Here is a 22,701-nt window from a genome sequence, read left to right on the forward strand (position 1 = left end):
TGGCTGCTCCTGCCCCTGTGGCACAGAGCGCCAGAGGGAGAGGGGCCTCAGCTTACCTCTTCACACATCGAATATATTTATGGATATGTGGGGGTGTTTGAAGACAGGCAGAATTAGGTGCAATCGAAACGCACAGTACCTTCAATCCTTAAGGGAAAATCAAAAGGGTTGTAAGCAGTTGAAAAGGAAAAGAGGAAGGTACGTTTTGGGGTAGAGGGCGTGAGGGGGGTTCCATCATTTCATATGTTCACAGTTCTTCAGTCTACGTGCCTTTATGCCTCACAGCACCCCACTGGCTCCTCAGGATGATGGTTACAAAGCCTCCCTCATGCTCGCACTTACGTGGTCCCTTCATACTTCTTCCCTATCTGTGTACAATGCTGGCAGCAGCTTTGAAGTCCTTATTAGATTCTCTGCATGCAGATTTGGGACGCTGGTTTCTATAACTAGTAGGCTCTATTCCTAAAGTTCAGAGACAATTTTTGCAAGACTCAGACCAAGTGAAGGGCTTATATTTCCCATGCACACATATATTTATATATCTGCAGCTTGGAATGACATCACAGGGCACATACCTTCAACTAGTGTATTTGTAACAACACTCAGTATACTGTTGATCCTGTCTTTCCGCCCATAGGAGGCCAGTTGATCCATGGAAACTAAGAGAGATCCAGGGCCTTTCTTCTTAATTTCCACCTCAGTTGTACCCTGAAAAAAAAGGGAAAAAAGCAAATGGGATGAGTAAAGCCTTATAAATGTTAAGACTAGGCCTTATTGGATCGATACTCCACAGTATGGGCAAGAAAACATGCTCTCCGTGACATCTTTTTACTCTGATCCCATAGTCTATTCAGCCTAAGAAGTAGAGTGAAACAAGTTGGCATGGATCACCCTTAGTTCTACAGACGACAACACCAAGTCATTTAAGTTTGTACAAATCTACAGTGAACCCAAGAGTCTGGCTGGGACCCCAATACCTCATCTGCTCAATTCCAAATACAGAGAGTAGAAAGACCAGGTCGCATGGGGCAATGCCACAGAAGTAGGCCCTGCGTTTTCCTTTCCTAGTCCCATATCCACAGCATTTGACTAGAATTAGACCACATGATAAAATACGTCAAATTCACCTCTATTTGAAATTTCATTAAGGGCCATGACCCTGATTGCACCGAGTGTTACAGACACTGTTTCCTCCATGCGTAGGAGCTTCATCACTCTAGCAAACTGTTGCTTCCAAATGCCAGGCTTGGGCCTGACTGAATGTTGTTAGCAAGTCAAATTTCTACACCAAATCTCCTCCAAGCCACTGTAAAGAAGTATGGTAAGGTTTAGCTATCTTAATGAAATATATTGCATCCTATATGTTTGTCTTGCCCTTTTACAATTTTATTTTATGAGTTAACCTGCAATGTTCAAATTCCCAACTAAAGAAAAAGGGCAGAAAATACCACTGCATTGCTATACGAAATAATTTTTGCACGCCCCACTGTGGGCAATAGTGGTAAGAGACATTCCAGCAGAGGGCGGCATAATGTCCCTTGCTTATGCTCTTTGTGCCAACCTGAATACTCGACATCAGATCAGGCTGAAGGGCTGGCTTACAGCCTAGCTTTCTAGTAACCATGCTGTCCACTTTAACACATTATCCATGTAAAGTTGGCTGCCCCTTCCATGGTGAAAGTAAAAGGGCAGAGACAGTACCATCAAAGGACAGGGAAGAGATATGAAGCTAGAGACGTATCTGTCTGATCAGTACTAGAATGATCCTACCTGTTTTGAAAGTAAAATAATTATTTCTGGAGAGCTATTAGAAAGCCTTTCTGTCCTTACATGTTTTAAATTTAAAAACCATACAGAAGACCACAGGTCTCTGCTTGGAGCCGCGGTGTGAGGGCAGAGTACGAACTGCTGATGCCAGAGTCATGGGGGACAGGCATTAAGAAAGTTTCTCCCCCTCTTTGACTGAATATTAGTTGAAAGGAGTGCTGTGGAAACTGTAACCGAGGGAGGCATTATGCTTCCAGCAAAAGCTCAAGGAAACGTATTGCAATTCGTAGCTAGTGGATTGGGCGCTAGAGGAAAGGGTGGGGAGAGTCAACCGTTAGCGTGAAAGTTGGAGATAAAGTTCTTCTTCCAGAATATGGAGGCACCAAAGTAGTTCTAGATGACAAGAATTATTCCTTATTTAGAGATGGTGACTTTTTGGAAAGGAGGTAGACTTAAATAAATCACTATTGACAGGGTATCTCGTGAAGCTGCCCCTTTCACTGAAGTTGTGAAATCTCATCATGTAAATTAATTTCCATGTCTCTCTTTCGTAATAAACTAATGATATCCAAAGTAATGACATCCAGTATCTCTTAAAATTTAGTTCCACTGTACTGATATAAACATTTCCAAATAAAAGTATATTTAAAAAAGAACCACACAGAAGAAAGTTCCTGGCAGATTGTAATTTATCTTATCACAATGTTTCATCAAACTTTCACTGATTAAGACATTTGGTTCACCATAGGGTTTTGTCTATTTGGCAGAGCGACAGAAGAAATAGAAAGAAAACAGAACTGTTTCCTTGGGAATTCCTGCAGCACTGCACAAACATATATATACGTAAGAATGACTAGTTAACCATCACCTCGGGTCATGATGAGGTATATTTCTTTGAGAAGCCACTTTGGGCTACAATTCCCAGCCTCATATTCATGGTATTTAATAAATCAGACAAACCACTACATTTCAAAAACAACAATCATCTAAAAATGGACACAGAAAGGCCCCATTCAATGGACACTCTTATTTCTACCATTTAGTGAGTCTAGATTTTTACTGAGTTGTCCTGAAAAATTGACAGTACATGGTAGATAATCTTCATAACGCTGACCCCTAAGATACTGTAAGATCTAACGGGCTGATACCTCAGAGAGGATGAGATTACATTTAATGTAGCTTTGGTGCTAAGTATATCTCACTGTTTTCCGGGATTTCTGGATATCACAAGATGTAAATTCTCTAGGCTTTAATAAAATTAACCTTAAAAACCCCCAAAATTAATGAAAATGCTGTTTAAAGAACCTAGTCTGATTATTAGATTATCATTTAGTAACACCTGTTTGAAAGCTAAAATAATTTCTAGCTTGGATTTAAAAAAATCCGCATAAAGAGAAACTCATCCCCAAACTTAACATTCAGACGGAAAAATTCTTATTTATATCTTTCTATGTAAAATGAAAGTAAACGATAGCAGGGATATGTGGAGATAACTTCTATAACATTGAAATTTGTTCCATGATAAGATGTGCTATAGAATATACCTTAAGTTTCAAAAAGAAATAAATGAAAGGAGATACCAAGAAATGAAAATTTCAAAGCCCATATTCATGGAATTTTAGAGGGCAAAAAGAGAAATTCATTATGTTATCTTTTTATACAGGCAAGAACATTTGGCATAGATCCAAATAACTGGTTCCATCAAAAAATCTGATTGACGTAGGACCGCCGGATGGCTCAGTTGGTTAGAGTGTGAGCTCTGAACAACAGGATTGCTGGTTCAATTCCCACATGGGCCAGTAAACTGCACCCTCCACAACTAGTTTGAAGGACAACTACTTGGAGCTGATGGGCCCTGGAGAAACACACTGTCTCCCAATATTCCCCAATAAGATTTATTTAAAAAAAAGTCTGATGTAACAAAAAGATATCCAGAAAAAAAACATATATTTGTAAATTAAACAATAGACTTATAAAAATCCATGGGTCAAAGATGAAATCACAATGGAAATTAGAAAATACTTTGATGGAACCCTCCCGGCATGGAAGTAATGAAGGAAGAATCGCCACCCAAGAAAGATGTGAAGCCGGCCAAGGACCTGTGGCTTCTGTTCAAAAAAGGAGCCGAGACACTGACAACGCACAGCCAAGAACCCATCGCTCAGCGGCGGCAGGCAGGCTTGGTCTGCAAGCACACCAAAGAACTAGACAGGTAAAGGGCACGCCCCCAGACCCGGCGCCTCCCTTCCGGGAGCACCCCCAGCAGGCTGGAGACTAGCATACCAGAGGAAAAGCAGGACCTGGCTCCTGTCCCCCCGCCAGGAGCCCTGGATCTGCTCGGCTGGGAGTGATGAGAAGTCAGAGGCCACCACCTCTCCAGCGGATGGAGTGTCGCTGAAGAGCCCCACTCCCTTTCTCTGCCACCTACATCACACCACTCATTTCTCGAAAGACTTTCTGAAGACCGTCTATTACACCCCTATCTCATCTCCCACGAGTTCCAACCTGACCCAAAGCTCTAGCCGTGACAGCGTCCAGAGTGTCCGCGGGAAGCCAGGGCTGGTGAAATAGCGGAGGCAGAAGATGGCTGTAGACTCAGCTCTGACTGGTGGGCCTCACCATCCGGTCCCCACTCAAGCACTCACACTCTCTTGCCAAGCTTGGAGGTCTCAACTTCTCAACAGAAGACCTGACCGGTGAAGCTGATGTGCCCACCAGTGCCAGCTCCCAGGATGCCAACCTGAGGGAGGCTTCCGTCTTGCATGAGCTCCAGGAAAACCCAAGGAACCCAGCTGCCACCTCTACACCATCAGGGAAATCTGTCCCAGACAACTTGAAAAGGCCCGTGTGGATGAGCAAAAGCTGACCCACCTTTAGCTGATCAAAGACCCTTTCCTTAGTTTCACTATGGATTTCTGTCAGCCCTTCAGTCTGATTTCTCTTAAACAACTGCCATTCTCCTAACTCTTCCTCCCTCTTGCCATAGGAAGGACGAGAAGAAACAAACATGCAGCCCAAGAAGAAAGGGGAGTGTCAGTCGTGTGGCTGGGAGAACCAGAAGCTGTCTGCCAGGTGACCCTGAACCCAAGTCATGTGTTTTCAAGAAGAACCATGTCTTAAGAAGAGCATATACATGTATGTACACACATCAAAAATACTCATTTGCAACATGCAAATGGACAGTTGTGGTGATGGCATAGTCACTGTGGCGCATGTTCCCTGCTCATGCAGGCGCTCGTAAGGAAACTCTTGGATGGCAATGTAAGTCCTACCTCTGTTAAAAAAAAAAAAAAGAAAAAGGAAAATATTTTGATGATAATGAAAACGCAAACATCAAGATTTATGGGATTCAGCCAAAGCAATGGTCAGAAAAAATTTTATAGTCTGAACTGCTTATATTAGAAAATAAAAAGATATAAAATCAATGCTGTAAGCTTCTACCATAAGAAACTAAAAAAAGATCAAATTAAACCCTAGGTAAGTAGATGAAAGGAATAACAAAAATAGGAGTGGAAATTAATGAATTAGTGAATGGACAAACAACACACAATCAAAGAAGTGAAATGTTGTTGTTGTTGTTGTTTTAAATTAAATTGATAATTCCCCTAGCAAGACTAATCAAGAAAAAACGAGAAAACACAAATTATAATTTCAAATAATAAAAACATTTGCAGAAGAAATAACACCAATCTTACACAAGTTCTTTCAGAAAACAGGATATAAGGGAATACTTCACAACTTGTTTTATAAAGCTAACTAACCCTGATACTAAAACTGACAAAAACATTACCAGAAAATAAAATTAGAGACCAACATCCCTCATGAACAGAGATGTGAAATTCTTAACAAAATATGAGCAAACAGAATCCAGCAATATGTACAAAGGATAATACATCATGACCAACAGGGTTTATCCCAGGAAAGCAAGGTTAGTTTAACATTATGAAAAAAGTCAATGTCATTCATCACATTAACAGAATAAAGGAGAAAAACCACATGATATCTCACTGATGCAGAAAAAGAACCTTCAACAAAATTCAACACTTCTATACAATAAATTTCTCAGCAAGCCAGAAATACAATGTAGCAGCTTCAATCTGATGAAGAACATCTATGAAACCTATAACCAACATTAGATTTCTAGGTAAAACATTAAATCTTCTTCTAATACTGGAAACAAGAAAGGATATCTGCCTTCATCACTTCTATTCAATTTCGTATCTGAAGTCCTAGCTGGTGCAATAATGCAAGAAAAATAAATAAAAGGTATAAAGATTACAGTTGCTGCTATTCACAGCAAATATTATTGTGCATGTAGAAAACCCTATAGAATTTACACAAAAACCCCCCCCCAAAAAAACAAAAACCTAAACCTAATAGAACCAATATGTTAATTTATCAAGGTCACAAGATACAAGGTCAATATACAAAATTCAACTGTATTTCGATGAAAATAAAAATTTTTAAATTATACCTTTCATAACAGTATCAAAAATATAAAATATGAAGGAATAAATCTAATGAAAGATGTGCAGAACTCCCACTATAAACTATATAATTTTGCTGAAACTTGAGAAGACTTAAATATATGAAAAAATATGTCATATTCATAGACTGACTCAATACAATTAAGATGCCCATACTTCCCAAATTGACCTATAAATTCAGTGTAATTACTATCAAAATTCTAGGTTTTTATTTTGTGAAGAAATTGATGATGATTCTAAAATATATAAAGACACGCAAAGGATCTAGAATAGGAAAAGCTTTAAGAAAAAGATCTGGGATAGCAAAAAATCTCTTAAAAGATTATTTAATAATATTTTAAAATATTTTTTGTTTGGAGGGCTTACACTATCTCATTTCAAGACTTATAAATTTACGATAATTAAGAAGAATGTAGTATTGTACAAGCATAGAAAAATAGATCAAGGGAACAGAATACAATCCAGAAATAGACCCAGGCATGTACTACATCAGTTGATTTCTGACCAAGGTGCCATGTCAATTCAATGGAGAAAAGAATGTCTTTTAACAAATGGTGCTGAAAAACTGGATATCCATCCAGGTTGACTCTCATTTAGTTTCATACACAAAAATTAATTTGAGATAAATCAGAGGCCTGAATGTAAAACCCAGAATCGTAAAGCTTATTGAAGGAAAACAGCTTCAGAATCTCAGGGATCAGCAAAGATTTCTTGGACAGATGCAAAACAAACAAACAAAAAAAAACACAACATCATAAAAGGGGAAAAAACTGACGTATTGGACTTCATCAAAATTAAAAATTTTATTTATCTGATAAAGGACTTGTACCCATAACATAAAAAATTAACAAATCAATAACAGAAAGAACAATTCAGTTAAAAATGGGCAAAAAAACTGAATAAGCAATTAACAAAAGGAGATTCAAGAAGCCAATAATCACATGAAAAGATGCTCATAATTAATAACAAAAATGCAAATTAAAAGCACAGTAAGATAACATTTTATACTCACTAAAATGCTAAAATCAAAGACTAACACCATCAAACACTGGCTAGGATGTGGAGCAACTGGAACTCCAATATACTGTTGGTGGGTTTACAAAAAAAATGATGTAACTATTTTGGAGAGCTGTTTGGCAGTTTCTTATAAAATTAAACACAACAATTACCACATGATCCAGGAATTTCACTGTGAGGTATTTTATCCAACATAAATGAAAACATTTATCTACAAAAAGAATTGTACAAGGCTACTCTCGGCAAGCTTATTCATGCTACTGAAAACTGGAAACAACCTGAATATCCATCAACAGGAAAATGGATAAACAGATTGGGGTATATTTATCTAATGAAATACCACTCATCAATAACAAGGAATGAACAACTGATACACAAAATAACATGAATGTATCTCCAAAACATCCTGTTGAGCAGAAGAAGCCAAATAAAAAAAGACATATTTTATGAGTTCACAAGAATGAAAGAAAACAAATCTATGGTGACACAAGTCAGAAGGTGGAGGGGACTGATGAGAAAGGGGTATAAGGGTACTTTCTGGGAGAAGTGTGGTCAAGAGGGGTTTAAGGGATAATCCTCAACTCTTCGAGGTCGGACAGCTCCTTCTCCATCTTGGTTTTTATCCACAACTTTGGTAACTCTCGGGTGAGGGTTACCCAATGTGCTACTGCGATACTGATTACACAGGGGAATTCCTTTGAAAAGGAATATGGAATGCAGAGTGTATTAAGTATGTATAAAATGTATCTGCATTGTGGAAATAAACAAAAGTCAACTAAATGAGAAAAGCAAAGGCTATTTATTCTGAGCTTGGCATTTGTGTTGAGGGAGTCAGCCACCACCACGTGCGTTTTCGCAGAGACTCAAAAGGAGGCAGAGGAGTGGGAAAGCTTTATAGGGGAAAGAAAGGGTTCAGGTGTCCCCCAATTCCCTACAGTTGGCATGGGGATGCTGGAGCCCAGTTAAGTAGAAGCAGGGCATCGCAGGTGATTGGTTAGGGGTGCCTATTTGGCTTTCTCTTGTTGGTTGGTCCTACCTTGGAAGCAGGGTCAAAAATCATGGAGGTTGTCAGTTATTAATCAAGTCCTGGCCATTTTGGGGCTGATAGTTACTGAAGTTATTGTTTAGCTTTCTGGATTGTCACTAGAGATAGCAATTTGGCTTCCTGCAGCAAGTTTGCCTTACAGCAGGTTGGCTTCATGGGTTGTTTATTGTAGATAAGGGGATTGCGGGTGAAAGTTCTATTTTTATATGATTGGGTCATTGTCGATTTGTATATGCAGTCTCTCAGTATTCGTCAGATCAGACCGATCAATGAGAGTCAGAGAGCAAACATCACTGTTAACTGCTGAAGGTGACATAAACTAAAACTGCCTACAAAGAACATTACATAAAAGTGCTAAGCACTGGTTGCAGGCTAAGGGAGCATCCAGAGAAAAACACATCTGTACTAAGAAAATCCAATCCGTCAGAAATCAGTGTATAAAGAATACCAAGACGGGTGGAGAGTTCCTGGAAGTCCACCTCCCTAGGTGAGGTTTTGAAAACTAGGACTGAAAGTCCAGGTAATTGGCTTTCTTTCCTCCCTCCCTCCCTCATTCCCTCCCCCCTTCCTTCCTTCCTCCCTCTTTCTTTTCAATTTTTTTTAAAATTTGAGATAAAATGCACATAACATAAAATTCACAATTTTAACCATTTTAAAGTATACAATTCAGTGGCATTTACTATATTTATAATGTTGTACATCCATCACTACTGTCTAATTCCAGAACATTTCCATTACACCAAAGAGAAACACAGTACCTGTTAGCAGTCAATCCCAATCCCTTTCTCTATTTAGCCTAAACTAAAATTTAGAGCAATTTAGAAGTGGCCTTAGAACCTAGCCATTTATCTCTGTTTAAGCCCTTTTCTCAAAATTTTCTAGTGTTTTGCTTTAAAATAATTGTGCAATAATTTTTTCTTTTCAGACAAAGGATCTTTAGAATCTTAGAAGGAATCCCACTCTCTCCAAATCAAGCAATTCAGAAATCCCACTGTCTACTTCTCAGGGCTAAAAAGGCCAAAAAATTATAGGGAGAGAAATGGGACCAGTAATATGCTTCACATTTTATATATGATATTACATTTAATCTTCATAATGGCCCTACAACAAAGGTCCTTTTACCTCTTTTTTACAGAGAGGTTAATTTCCCAGGATCACATGAGTAAATAAAGAACTTGGGCCTGGATTCAAATCCTAATTCTATTGCTTATTGTGCAATCTTGGACAAGTTACTTATTTCTCTAAGCCTTGGCTGCCTCCTCAGTAAAATGCAGACAACAGCAGGATCCACCTCACAGGATAGGGGCTGGGAGCAGTAAGGGAGGTAATGCCTGTACATTCGCAAGCTCACATGTCATGATTTCTGAATTAGGTGTGATTTTTGGATTGTCGGTGGTACTTGCCTTCTTTATGAGCGAAGAGCTACATTTCTCACCTACTTTTCTGGCTCAGAAATGAAGACATGGGAAAAGTCCCTTTATCCTCTGCTTCACCAAAAAGCAAAAGTGAAAATTCCCAAACTATCAAAAATCAAACAAACATCACTCAATCACAACTGAATAATTAATGAAGATGTGACATAGTTTTTGATGAGACTCTGGTGATGTCTGGGTATCTTTTTCTCATCAGGAATATTTTATTTCTTAATTTGAGCCTGCAGAAAGAACACAGATGTGGCATAGCCTAAGCATTAATATCACGTGAGATCAGCTTGTGGACCATCAGCGGCTCCTACACCAACCCATAAAGCAGGAATGTATACCTGGAAGCACGCTATGGTTCAGGCGAAGACAAGTTAATCCATGGCTGTAGACGCATCCAAAACGTTTTGACATTAAGAATCGCTACGTCCTAGCCCACAGAGGTATTAATGGCTAATCAACCTGGGTTGCATATAAAAGTATTAACGTATTGTATCCTTCTAAGATAAATAACTGTGTTTCCCACTTCCCAAAGGAGCTAATATTTAATCAGTCAGGAAGTTCTCTTTGGCATCAGGAAGACGTTGGTTCAAGTTCCATTTCCACAAGTCACTAAATCTCTGGGTCTCATCTGTGAACAGGACGAAACACCTACCGAAAGGGTGGTTATAAGAATTAAATGCGATCACGCACATAAAGTGCTTAGCAGAGTAAGAACTCGGTGTGTGGTAGCTAAGTTTATTATGTCCACTCATAGAAAACTGGAAAGTGTAAGGAAGAAAAAAAGTCACCAATAATGTTCCCTCCCAAAGGCAAGTACCGTTAACTTCTAGTCAGTCATCTTTACTCCATACGCAGTTTGACTTCATATAGATTTGATATCATACCACACAAACTACATGCATTCTGTTTTTGTTTTGTCGTTTTGGCCTATTAACGAAACTTAGATACTTCCTCACACCATCACCAACTAGGAAGTGCTTCTTTACGGCTTCTAACAAAATCGTTTGTCCTAGTTATGAAGCCCTTGGAAATGACAGCGTCCTGCCTACCTCACCTTCCTGCCACTCTGGGTCTGACCTGGTCCCGGGAATCCTCAAGTCTGTCACCATCGTCACTTGAGACCACTGCAAAGAATCTCCTCAGTGCTTACAAGATGTGGAGTGTGCAGGCTCCCAAAGAACCCAAAGGCAGTGCTCTGCAGTCCACAGTGCAGGGTGGTGCAGAAAGCCTTACACGCTATAGCCATCTGCTCAACTGCCTCTCAGATTTTTCTCCCACACAGCACAACAGAAGCTGCTAAAAAACCAAAAACAAAGCTCCCAAACCTGCTCATCTGCCTTAAGCTGAAGCTCAAACTCCTTCTTGGACACCTTTTCTAATACCTTCTCTTCTAAGGAAGAGTAAGATGTATTACTGGGCTTAAATATTTTTTAAAAACTTCCGGGACATTAATAATCAACTTGGTTCCCAGCATCTGAGTTGCCCCCACTGTACTGTCCATGCTGACTGACCCCTCACTCTCACTGGTGTTACCTCTTATTTTTTCAGAGAATATAATTATCCATCTAATTGTGGAGCCCAAAATTGACCTCTAGACACAGGATTAGTGAAAATCAAATCCAAATAACATTTAAAATATAGATAATGATCTATAACATTTATTTTGACCAGCTATCTGGTTTTGGGGGGACTGTGGAATCACCGTTTTAATTATTGTTCCTGTTATTGTTGACCTTAAATGAACAATTCTCCAGGAGAGCACGGCCGTGTGACTATGCAGAGAAGACATTAAAACGGACTGAGAAACAGAAGATTGGGGTTTCTGAAAGGCCTACGATTCTGGCTCTAACAGTGACGAGCTGTGTGACCTTGAGAAGCACAACTTCTGAGCCTACTTCCCCACCTAAAAAACACCTGTGTCAGCCTTAGAGAATTTTATTCAGAAAAAATTAAATTATACGTGTAAAAGTAATTTGCAGCTTATAAAGAGCTATGCAAATGCAAGGGGGAAAGTATTTTGCTTTTAAATAAAAAGGCAAGGAAAGAAAAGAGGATCTCAAACACATCCTAACTGTCTTTTGAATTTTCCTCTATATAGTGAACAACTGCCCTACAGCGCTACACACAGGTTATCTGAATAACTCCATCCTTGATTGTCCAGTTTTCCTCCACACATGCATCATGCTAACTAAAGGCCTGGCTATCTTCATGCTGTGTTAAAGGAAACTGAAGTGTTAGGACAAGACAGGCTGACGTGCTATCTCAAGGAGCTTACACCAGCTCAGGAGGGACTGAGGAAAGTTAAGGCATTAGATGCAGGAAGGATTAGGAGCATTGAGGTTGTGAGAATTGAAAACTAGAAAAAGGTATAAACAGCTTAGAATTTAAAGAAATCTTACGAGATGGTTTTCCCAAAGCGGGGAGCCATTACTCAAACCCCTAGACAAGTGATTTGTGAAGCTATTATATGCAACTCCTCCAGAGTCTGACATTTGATTACATTTAAAATTCTTCTTTTGCTTCCCTTTTCCTTCCTCCCCCATACACCATGTGTTCTTGCCCCAACCACGCACTTTTCCCTCCTTTGATTTATTTCCATCCCAGCCTCTTTGATGTCTAAGCCCAGTTTTGCAGGGGTTTCCTTAACGTCCCCTCGCCTGGCTCCCGCCTCAGCCCCAGGTATGCACATTCCTCTTTGGGAAACTCCCATCTCCTTCTTGCAGAGGAGACTTAGAAAATTATTCAAAACTGTATTACTTTGTAAAATAGAAAGACAAGCGCTTTAAATTCCAAGCTGTTTCCCTAGGAGACAGGACGCGGCTGGGAGAAGCACCGGTAATTCCAAACCCGCTCAGACTTGGTCATTGGAGGTGGCACGATGCTTCTCATTCCATCTGGGCAGGATCCGCTGGCGCTAGGCATTCAGTCAAAGCAGGTGGGGGCAAGGGAACAGATAGGCAGAGACTTCCAAAGACGGAGAGAAAGAGAAAGCGGTAAAATAAAAGGAGTTGATGGAGGAACGGGAATCCGTAGTCAGAAACAAGGAAAGATGGAAAAAAATGGAGCAAGGAACGAAGTAAAAGAGAAAAAAGGGGACGTGAAAGAGAAAAAAGGGACAGGAAAAGGGGGAGGCCTGAAATGAGAAAGAGAAACAAACCAGGAGGGAGAAAACAGAAATGGTTGAGGGGTAGAAACAAAAGCGGGGTGGTGGTGGGGGGGGCGGGGCAGAGCGTGGGAGAGAGACCAGGTGGAATGAGCAGCGAGGGGCGCGGCAGGGAGCGCGGAGACTGCCATGCCCAGCCCGGCCTCGGTCTGTACGTTTACTTCCTTACACTGTCATCGGTAGCTGCCTTATCTATTTTCACCTCTGGCAGGAGCCGCCCGCCGATGTGGGAGCCGGGGCCGCCGATGAGCGAAACCACGCCGTTGCAGTCCACGGTGCTGTTGCGCTTCACGTTGCGCCGCAGGCTGGGGAAGATGCGCGAGGACCGGCTGCCCTGGCTGTAGCCGCTGTAGCCGCTGTAGCTGCTGCGACGCTCGCGGGCTCGGATCGGGATGAAGAGCGAGTCCCGGCGGCCCTCGCTCTCCTCCACTGTGCTGTGCTCGTCGTCCGCGAACTCGTTCTCGGAGCCGGGGTCCCGGAACCGCCCGGGCCCCCTGAAGCTGAAGATGCTGCTCTTGCTGTTGTGGCGGGAGAGGAATGGGGAGCCCGGAATGCTGAGCAGTGACTGGAGCGGCAGGGAGAGAGAGAGAGAAGGGGGGCAGGCGTGAGACGGGCAGCTGACCCCTGCCGGACAGGCTGAGCAAAGGCGCTCAGCTTCCCATCCCGGCCCCACCTTGCATTCCTGTTGGCAGCACACAAGTGCTCCGAGAAAGCACTCGGGATGTTGTATTTCTACCACTGCTCTACACCCAGAATTACTCAGTTCTTCTTGCCCCATACCCTTGAGATATACTCACCTTTGACCAGTTAACCACTCATAGCCTTCTCTCGGTTCACTCATGCATCGAAACGAAGCTTTGCTCTCATGCTCTAGGCAAAGGACTGGGGAACACGTCGTGTGTCTATTTCTCATACTACGAGATCACATGGAGTGTGCCTTTAATTTACTCAAGTGAAGACTTCAGGTCACACTTAGCAAAAAGTTAAGAATTTAAAAGTGGATACCACTTGCCATTCTTTCAAGGACAACATGCCTTGGAGGTCAAGTGCTATGCCAACAGTGGTTTTCAAGCTTGTCTATTCAGCTGAAAATTACGTTTCCCTCTCACTCCATTTTAAAGTCAACATACGGTTTTGTTTTTCTCACCAAAAGTTTAAATATTTGTAAATTACATAATTCTTAGCAATGACATTTTAAAATAAAACCGATTGATTAGAACTTTTTCCTCATTTCTTTCTTCTTTATCTCATAATTCCATTCCACATTCCAGGAGAATTTTGTGATAATGTATGTTACTGATCACGTTTGAATACTTTTTTGCAACAAAAAAATTATAAACTGTACTTTAAAAAATTAAAAATTTCCTGTGACCATGAGTCTCTAAGAAATTTTAAAAATCTCTTCTGAACTGAGTTTTTACTAAAATTCTTAACACAATTAAGATACATATACAAATATATTACACATTTTATAAGTAATTACCAAGCTTAAAAAGAAAATTTTATTAAAATGTATCTCTTAATGAGATGGATGAGATTTTTCTTTTTCAATTAGTGTTTTGGTGTTTAAATATTTGTAGATAGTATTATTATTAGAATGAGACATGGCTCAATAATTCTCCTCCCCTTCTTTCTAATATTAGATTTTTAAGTGCTGAGAAACCTTATTAACACAGAGTCTTGGAACGAAAGAATTTCTTATAGTAATATCACTCAATTCTTTGAACTCCTTTCAAATGATATGCCAAAAATCACATAGTAAGGTATCAGCAAAATTTATTTTAATGTCCTATTGGCTGACAATTAAATTAGGTTCTTTTTCAATTTTGTAGAAAGCAAAGAACTGACCCCCCCCAACTTGCTAAAGGATTGTTTACCTAGATATTAGAATTATTCCAATTCTTGATTTCTGTGGATACCAAGAGGGCTTTATTTATTATTTACTATTATATGGGTTACTCTTGTAGGGGTTACTCTTTTACTTAAAGGGACCTCGTTTAATACAACAGAAAAGGTTGGAATAATCAAAATATTGTTAATTCCTATGCTTCATTGCCAACATTAATTTTTTAATAAAATGATTTTATCTGACCACACGCTTTAAAGACATTTTCATCACAACCTTACAGCCACAGATTTAGCTCATTTAATTTATGAAAATGTCTAATGTCCTTACTGCTAAAGCAACTGGACAAATCAGACTTATTTTCATAGGAAAAAGTATGACCTCACTTTTCATTTTTAATAAATGTATTAACATGTATCCCAGTGACAACCTCCTGGCTCCTGAACTTAAAATACCCCAATACCCCTGACTATAACTCTATGCTTCACTCTTAACAGAAGTGTGTAAGAGGTAAATTCAGAAAGCCTTACAATGGATTTACGCTTCCTGGAGTAAAGAAAATTTTGTACTTTAGATTTCACATATAAGTGAGATTACAAGGTATTTATCTTTTTCAGTCTGACTTATTTCTAAAGAGCAAAATAAACGAACAAACACAACAGAAACAGACCCATCCAGAGAACAAACTGATGATTTCTAGATGGGAGGGAGGTTGAAGGACTGGGTGAGAAAGGTGAAGAGGTTAAGAAGTACAAATTGGTAGTTACAGGAGAGCCACAGGGATGTAAAGCACAGTTTGGGGAAAATATTGTCAATAATATTGTAAAATCTCTGTATAGTGTCAAATGGGTAGTAAACTTATTGAGGGGATCACTTCATAAATTACATAAATGTCTAACCACTATACTATACACCTGAAACTAATAAAATACACTTGAGCTTAGCCAAAAGGCCGAGAAGCGATAAAAACTAATATAAAATAATATTGAATGTCAACTATAATTTAAAATATATATAGTCATGGGGATGAGTAGTGCAGCATGGGGAATATAAGTCAGTAATTTTCTAATAACTATGGACAGTGTCAGGTGGGTAGTGGACTTGTTGGGTCATCACTTTGTGAGTTATGTAAATGTCTGACCACTATGTTGTTCTGTATGCCTGAAACTAGTGGAAAAAAAAAAAGAAAGAAAGAAAACTTTGTAGACACTAATATTTTCAACCGCCCCTTTGTTTGGCACTCCAAAGATTTTTATACCCTAGAGTAATGTACTACATAAGATTTGGGATGACAGAGAGGTATGCCTTCCTTTTGTAAAGAGGGAGAAGGTTGTGAAAAGGGAAACGGAAAAGGAGAACTGGTGTGACTTTGGACCACAGGGCTATCCTTGGGCATAGGAATATGTAAGTTAAAGACCTGGGAAGCAGGTTCCCTGAAACTGACTGTGCTTGGAAAGCCTCCATGCGTCCCAAAGGGATGTCCCCAGTTTGAGGACCACTGCTATAAGAGAAAGAAACTTGACAAACACCTGACTCAGACAATCCTCCTTGCTCCCCTGAGATACTTAGTTTGCCCAGTTATGACTTTGAAATGATTCCACTGTGAAAGTTCTTTATGAAAGTTCTCTGCCAATATAGTGCGCATATGGTAAGTATTAGATAAAACTTTTAAAATAATACTTTTGATGATTACCTTGGAAGGGCTGCAGGGTTCCTCTTTAATATTTCCACCTATATCTTTTTGTTACCTAGAACTCCATTTCTAGTTCGACTCAAAATGCTTCCACGTCCAGTCTCTCTATAATGTTCGAAGTGCCTGTGCCCCAGTCAGTATATTTTCTTTGGCTATTTCTAGTTTCATCACACTTCCTTCTCTCACTTGTATTTCCCTTGTTATGCAGTCTTTTCCTGCCTTGGCTCAAAGCAACTCACAAACCTGAGACAATAAATGAATTTGGTCAACTGGGAGCCACATCAAGAAAACCACGAATCACAGATGATCTGATATAAATGTCACTGTTAAATACATACCACGTGCTGTATGAAGCCTCTAGAAAAGAGAATGCACGTATGCAACATCTCTGACCCCTTTCCTGATCACGAATTTGTTTTGTTCTTTTGCCCCAACCCTGCACCAGAAAGGAGAAGCTACATTGGTTAGGTTCCAGTGTGTTCACAGGAATGGATGGTGTCACTGCGTGTCAAAAGGGCACACATGCGGCTAGCACTTATACTTCCTTCCTCCATGTTGTTGGATTGGTAAAGGGATCAGGGCCCCTTCCAACTCACTGCTTGCTGTTCCTCTTTTCACATACATGTATGTTTGGGCAGCCTCACCGATTCATTCCCCCGAACCAGTTCTCAAAATTTGATTCACAAACCAATGTTAGTGAATGACCCACTACTGGTTTGCAATGAGATAAGTCGAAAAATGGAGAGAAGCATTTAGAAACTCCTACAGCAATTAGACGTCACAACATCCAAGAGTGTGATCATTTTTCTAGAAATCTGTTGTTAATTTATTTTACAATAGTATTGGTTCATGAAAACTTGGGGAAAATAGAAACTGGTCCTTCACCATAGATTGAGAAACACTTCTCTAAACAATGTTTCCAGTAAGCTAGCCCTGGAGCGATCAGGGAGGGGGAATTATTGACTTGGTGAGTGCGAGTTAGATAAAAGGAGAAGGTTGGGATAGGGTTTTGTATCGGTTGATTTACATACGAAAGGCACACTTCCAGGCAATTAGCTATCTCTAGGAGTTAAGCTAGCACAGGGTGAGGCAGTCTCTTCACAGACAGCTAGGCTCCTAAAATGTCAAAGCGTCCCACAATATAGAAAATAGGGAAGCTGAGATTAGGGAGGGGGGTGGGTGGCTACCCTCAGGAAGTTATCTCTTCAGGGAATGGACTATATCAGGATTGGATACAGGAAACAAGGAGGAACGGAACAAGTCACCTTTCCCCTTCCACATTTGTTGCAGTTAACTCTTTTGCCAATAATGGAACAAGGAATTCAAGAATGAATTGTTTCCTTTTAGTGTGCCCTGTCTCAGGATCCTAATTTCTAAATGTTCACAGGTTACGGAATTGACCATTATCTTCCTGATCACTTCCTATCAGTTAAGAATAGGGTTTCAGTGATGACTGGGGACCCAAGGTGCTATTAACTCTTGGGATCCAGCTAGTTAATGGACTTACTTCCTGTTTTCAAATTTTTTCCTTTCAAATTTTTACCAACCAGGAGCTTCTGGTTCTTTTCAGGTAGTTACATCACATCTAACTGAAAATACTACCTTAGGTCTGGGTGTTTGTTTGGGAGAATGGCTTTGGGGCATCCTTGTTTTGAGGGAATGGCCCTCAATTCTGCAGAAAAGTTAACTGGGGATTTCGGGGCGCCTGTGTCAGCTGTTTATTGAGATGAGGCTTAACAATGACTGAAATGTCTAGAATAAGATAAATTGGTAATTTACATATTCTATTTCCATGTCATATTTCGATTTTTCTTTCCAGTACAGCAGAGGTTCATAAAGTGTGCTCTGATGATTCTTGGGGGTCCCTGTGACCCTTTTGGGGGGGCTCATGAGGTCAAAACTATTTTATAATAATACTAAGACAATATCTGCCTTCATCACAACTATACAGTGGGATTCTCACAACTATACAGTGGATTCTGTGAGCCTTACAGTTTCACAATATTTAAGACTTTTTCTGATGCGACTGGTAGTGATAATAATGTATGCGATATTTTTTAAAATACTGTATGTCAGTACTTGGAAGATTTGCATAACGCAGTGAACCAGTATTTCCCACATGGTCAATGCATGATGCTACAAATCATTCATGAATTAAAGACCTGTGGTGCAAAATAAAGATCTGTGGTGCAAATACCACAAAGGATTTTAATGTAACAGAGTAGCAAGTTACTGATACAGTTTCAGATTCGACACTGCAACTAACCATTAAAACTACACTGTCCAGTTTTAGACTAGCATTAAATCAGAACTTGAGGCTATTAAATTATTCCTCCCTTTTCCAGCTACACCTGTATGAAACTAGAGTTTCTTTAAATACTTCAAAAAAACATATCACAACACACTGAATGCAGAAGCAGGTACGATATTCCAGCTGTCTTCTATTAAACCACAGATTAAAGAGATTTGCAAAAATGTAAACAGTACCACTTTTTCCACTATTTTTTTTTTGTTTTGGAAAACAGTTAATTTCTATAAAAATATGCATAATTTGTACTAAACATATAATGAGTTTATCATTTTTATTTTAAAATAAATCAGTAAATAAATGTTTTTAAATTTCTTAACTACAATTTCTAATATAAATTAAAAACACATTTTAAAAAGCTCTTTAGGGTTCTCGATAATTTTTAAGGAAGTAAAGAGGTCCTAAAGAAGCGGGGCCCAGTTGGGACCCCTTGCAACGTCCCGACCTCAGTTTTCCTTGACCTATATATAGATCATCCCCCTGCCGCTTGAGCTCAGAATGTCCCCTGTTCCACCCCGTTCCCTGTTTTAGAACCCTGAAACTTATGGTTAATACTTTTAGGCTTACTGATCACAATCTCAGTGGTCTACTCCCACCATTGCTCGTGGGTTGCTGACGCCATTGGTGAATCATGTTGTCAGAGGGAAGGCTCCATGCAGACCCCGGGAGGAACGTGGAACGAAGCCTCTGGAGAAACGCCCAGATTGTCCCTTAAATACCTAAGCTGGTCTGAGAATGTTAAGGCAGTTTCTGGAGGTGTTAACCTGCTGCCTTCTCAGATCACTGGTGCTCTGATAATAAACGCTTATTCTATGACCCAACTCCTGTGTCGGTCTATTGGCAGAGTGGCGCAGGCAGCACGAGCCCCGGACTCGTCTGGCCTCCAGTTTCAGTAAGACCAAAAAGATTGAGAACTGCTACAATAGAAGAATTAAAATACTTTGCAAAAATGGATTCAACCTAATATTTATAAACTGTCCTAAGCTTTAAAAACACAGCAGTAATTTTATAGAGAAATAGACAGGAGATCGGTTGGGCAGATGTCTCAAGAGGATCTCAGAAGACCTGGCAGGACAGGACACTGACATACACTGAACTGTGTTGTGGGAAAACTGATGCCACATTCATTGTTCAGGCAACAGGACGGAAGCCCGGGTAGTGTGGAGGTGAGTGGGGCGGTTGACCACAGGCGGCAGTGACTAGGGTCACAAGCCTACAGTCAGAAGGATGGGGTTCAAATCCTGACTTTAACACTTACTACTACACAACCTTAGATAAATTAGTTAATCTCTCAAGGCCTCAGTTTCCTCATTCTTTCAGATAAAATCCGAGAAACTGCAGGAGAATTCTGGGACAAAGAATGTTACTATCGTGTGGAGATTCTAAGCAAGTCTTGGCAGTCAGCCATGGCCTCTAGGAATCTACAATTTATTTTCAGATGGGGAAATTAGAGGAAGTGAACATTTTCATGCAAAGCAGGACATCTCAGAAGCCCAGATTTATTTTTTGAGCTAGAAAGCAATCAGTGCAACTCTGTGCTCAGGCGTGTAGATTAATCAGAGACCATTCAGTAGCGAAGTGTTAATAGCACTAAGGTATTCATTAACTAGCTCAGTGATGGCTCACAAGACAAGGGTTGGATTACAATAAAGCTGCAATCACTTTTCCCCAAAAGAGGCTGAATGAGGAGAAAGGTGAGGTGAAGGTGAAACAGAGATGGCTCCGGGCCATAAAGAAGTCCCAGAAGGGGTTACATCAGATTTATTAAAGTCCTCCATTCATTTGTCCAACAAGTAGCTGAATGTGCAAAGAAGCAGGCCTTGACCTTAGGGCTTTAGCTAAGAGAGGGGAGGACATGAACATAAGAAAACACAGAGGGCGCCAAAAAAGATGTATGCACATTTTAAGAAAGGAAAAAAAACTATTAAAATTGTAATACTTAATATACATTGATAAGAAAAGATGAACACAAGTCACGTTTGACTTCTGCAATTACAAGAGGTGCTCAAAGTGGTTCCCATCAGCGTCCAGACGCTTCTGATTACAGCGAACTACTGCTTGAGCAACGCTGACTAAAGCATCCACATGTAGACACTGTTTTGGCGCCCCTGGTATAATGTCACAGAGTAAAAGGTAACATATAAAGAGGTATGTATACAATATAATGGAAAGATGAAAGAAAGAATTTCCAATTAGGTGTGACTGGGGGAGGGGCTAGGAAAGGTTTCTTGGGAGAAGGACGTGAAGAACCAGTATGATGTGGACATTCAGAGACGGAAAAGTAGAGCACCTTAGGGTGTCTCTGGAGCAAGACAGAGGGTAGGAAACAAGCATCATCTATGAGGAGCATGTGGCAATTCATGCGGTTTCAGTACAGGGGGCTTGGCGGGCACAGAGGCTGGAGGCCGGAAGTCATGTCCGGGGAAGGAGAAGTGCTATGAATTCCACGCTAAAGGGCTGGAACCTCATCAGGAAACAGAGTAACTTTGATTAGGGGAATTCTCTCTCCCATTCGTCTTAATAACTATTCTAAAATGTCAGTAGTTTCTTTAAACCCCTTACTCAACCTCTCAGTCTTTTCAATAAGATTTTTAATTTCCTACATTATTGAAAACTAGAGACTTCTCAGGCGTCGTCTTCCTCAGCTTCCTACTCCCTGTCTACAAACGTATCCATGCCTGTCCTCCGCTATTTTCCTGACGTTTTGGGGGTACAGAGTGTCCCTTTCCTGTTAGAGACTACATCTATGTTTACATCTTCCAAGACTGTACTCTATTTTCTATTCCACTTTCCATTTTCTACTTCGACCTCCCCTTCTGGGTTTTTTCCCCTTAGATTAAAAAAAATGCTATAAATGATAAACGTCTAAGTTTTGCTTTGTCTTGTGCACCTGAAACTAATAAAATTTAAAAAAATGCTAATTTTTAGCCATATTCTCTAAATAAGCTTGAGTGAGAAGTCTACACTCACTGTCTCCACTTCCTACTTACCGTGGCCTGAAACATGTCTTTAAAGTTCTCCATGCGTTAAATCTCAACCCACTGATCACGCCCGTCCTCTCCCCCCCCCCCCCCCCGTGTGCTCTCCTGGCTTCCCTGAACCCTTGGTTCTCTTAGCACCGCTAATAACTGCTCATTTGTTTTCCTCCCTGAGCTCCATCTCTGATACCCATGGACACCAGTGGTCGTGTCCTGGGCCCGCTCTTCTTTCAGTCAACTCAATCTCTTTGAGCAAATCCATCAAGTTTCATGGTTTCAGTCACCGCCGCTCAGCTCAGGACCTCTTCTCTGAGCTACCCTTTGACTACGTGTACGTGTTGGAAAGACTCCTCTACTTGTTATCCAACAAACAATTCAACTTGGGATGTCCGAAGTGGAACATGCTTTTCTTCTAAACCTGGAATGTTCTTTCTTTTGTCTGACTGCTCCCTTACCAGCAAACACATACAGTACTTAACCAATTGTTGTTTATCCTTTATTTACCTTCCCCAGAAAATCTTCACTGAACCTCTTGGTTGGGACAGAGCTGTGTCCTCCAAAACACCCCAGCATTTCTCAATTATAGAATAATGCCGTCGATGCTATTATAGAAATAACTTAAATGTATCTGGCTGCTCCGCTACACTATAGCTCCTTGGCGTTTTAACAACCTTTAATCTCTAGGACCTATCACAATCCTCGACACATGGTAGGTACGCCATGACTGCCTGGTGGCGAATAATGAGAGCTATGTTTTAGGAAGCCACCTGCTGACAGTACATAAAACACAAAGGAGACAGAGTAACACCAGAGGAGACAAAACTGCGGTGATAACTGCAGGAGAAATAACACAAGTCTGAACCAAGAGAGGATTAACAAGAATAGAAAGAAGGGGATGGACAGGAGAGATTTTGCTGTGATAAAATGAATAGGACTAGAGAAAGACTGAACAAGGAGGTGAGACATGCAAACA

The 22,701-nt window shown here is 40.4% G+C and overlaps 1 protein-coding gene across 4 annotated transcripts in view; it reads right to left on the reverse strand.

The window, feature by feature from the left end:
• SCN8A (sodium voltage-gated channel alpha subunit 8) overlaps positions 1 to 22,701 on the reverse strand; it is a 117,283-nt gene that overhangs the window by 50,961 nt on the left and 43,621 nt on the right. For all 4 annotated transcript variants that reach the window (XM_074325669.1, XM_074325668.1, XM_074325667.1 and 1 more), the window contains 2 exons: positions 13,106 to 13,468; positions 576 to 708 (listed from right to left, as the gene is read on the reverse strand). In XM_074325669.1, the coding sequence (XP_074181770.1) occupies positions 576 to 708; positions 13,106 to 13,468 (496 nt within the window). The remainder of the gene's footprint in view (positions 1 to 575; positions 709 to 13,105; positions 13,469 to 22,701) is intronic.

Source organism: Rhinolophus sinicus, linkage group LG02, assembly GCF_036562045.2.
Source record: "Rhinolophus sinicus isolate RSC01 linkage group LG02, ASM3656204v1, whole genome shotgun sequence".
In the NCBI taxonomy this organism is placed as follows: domain Eukaryota; kingdom Metazoa; phylum Chordata; class Mammalia; order Chiroptera; family Rhinolophidae; genus Rhinolophus; species Rhinolophus sinicus.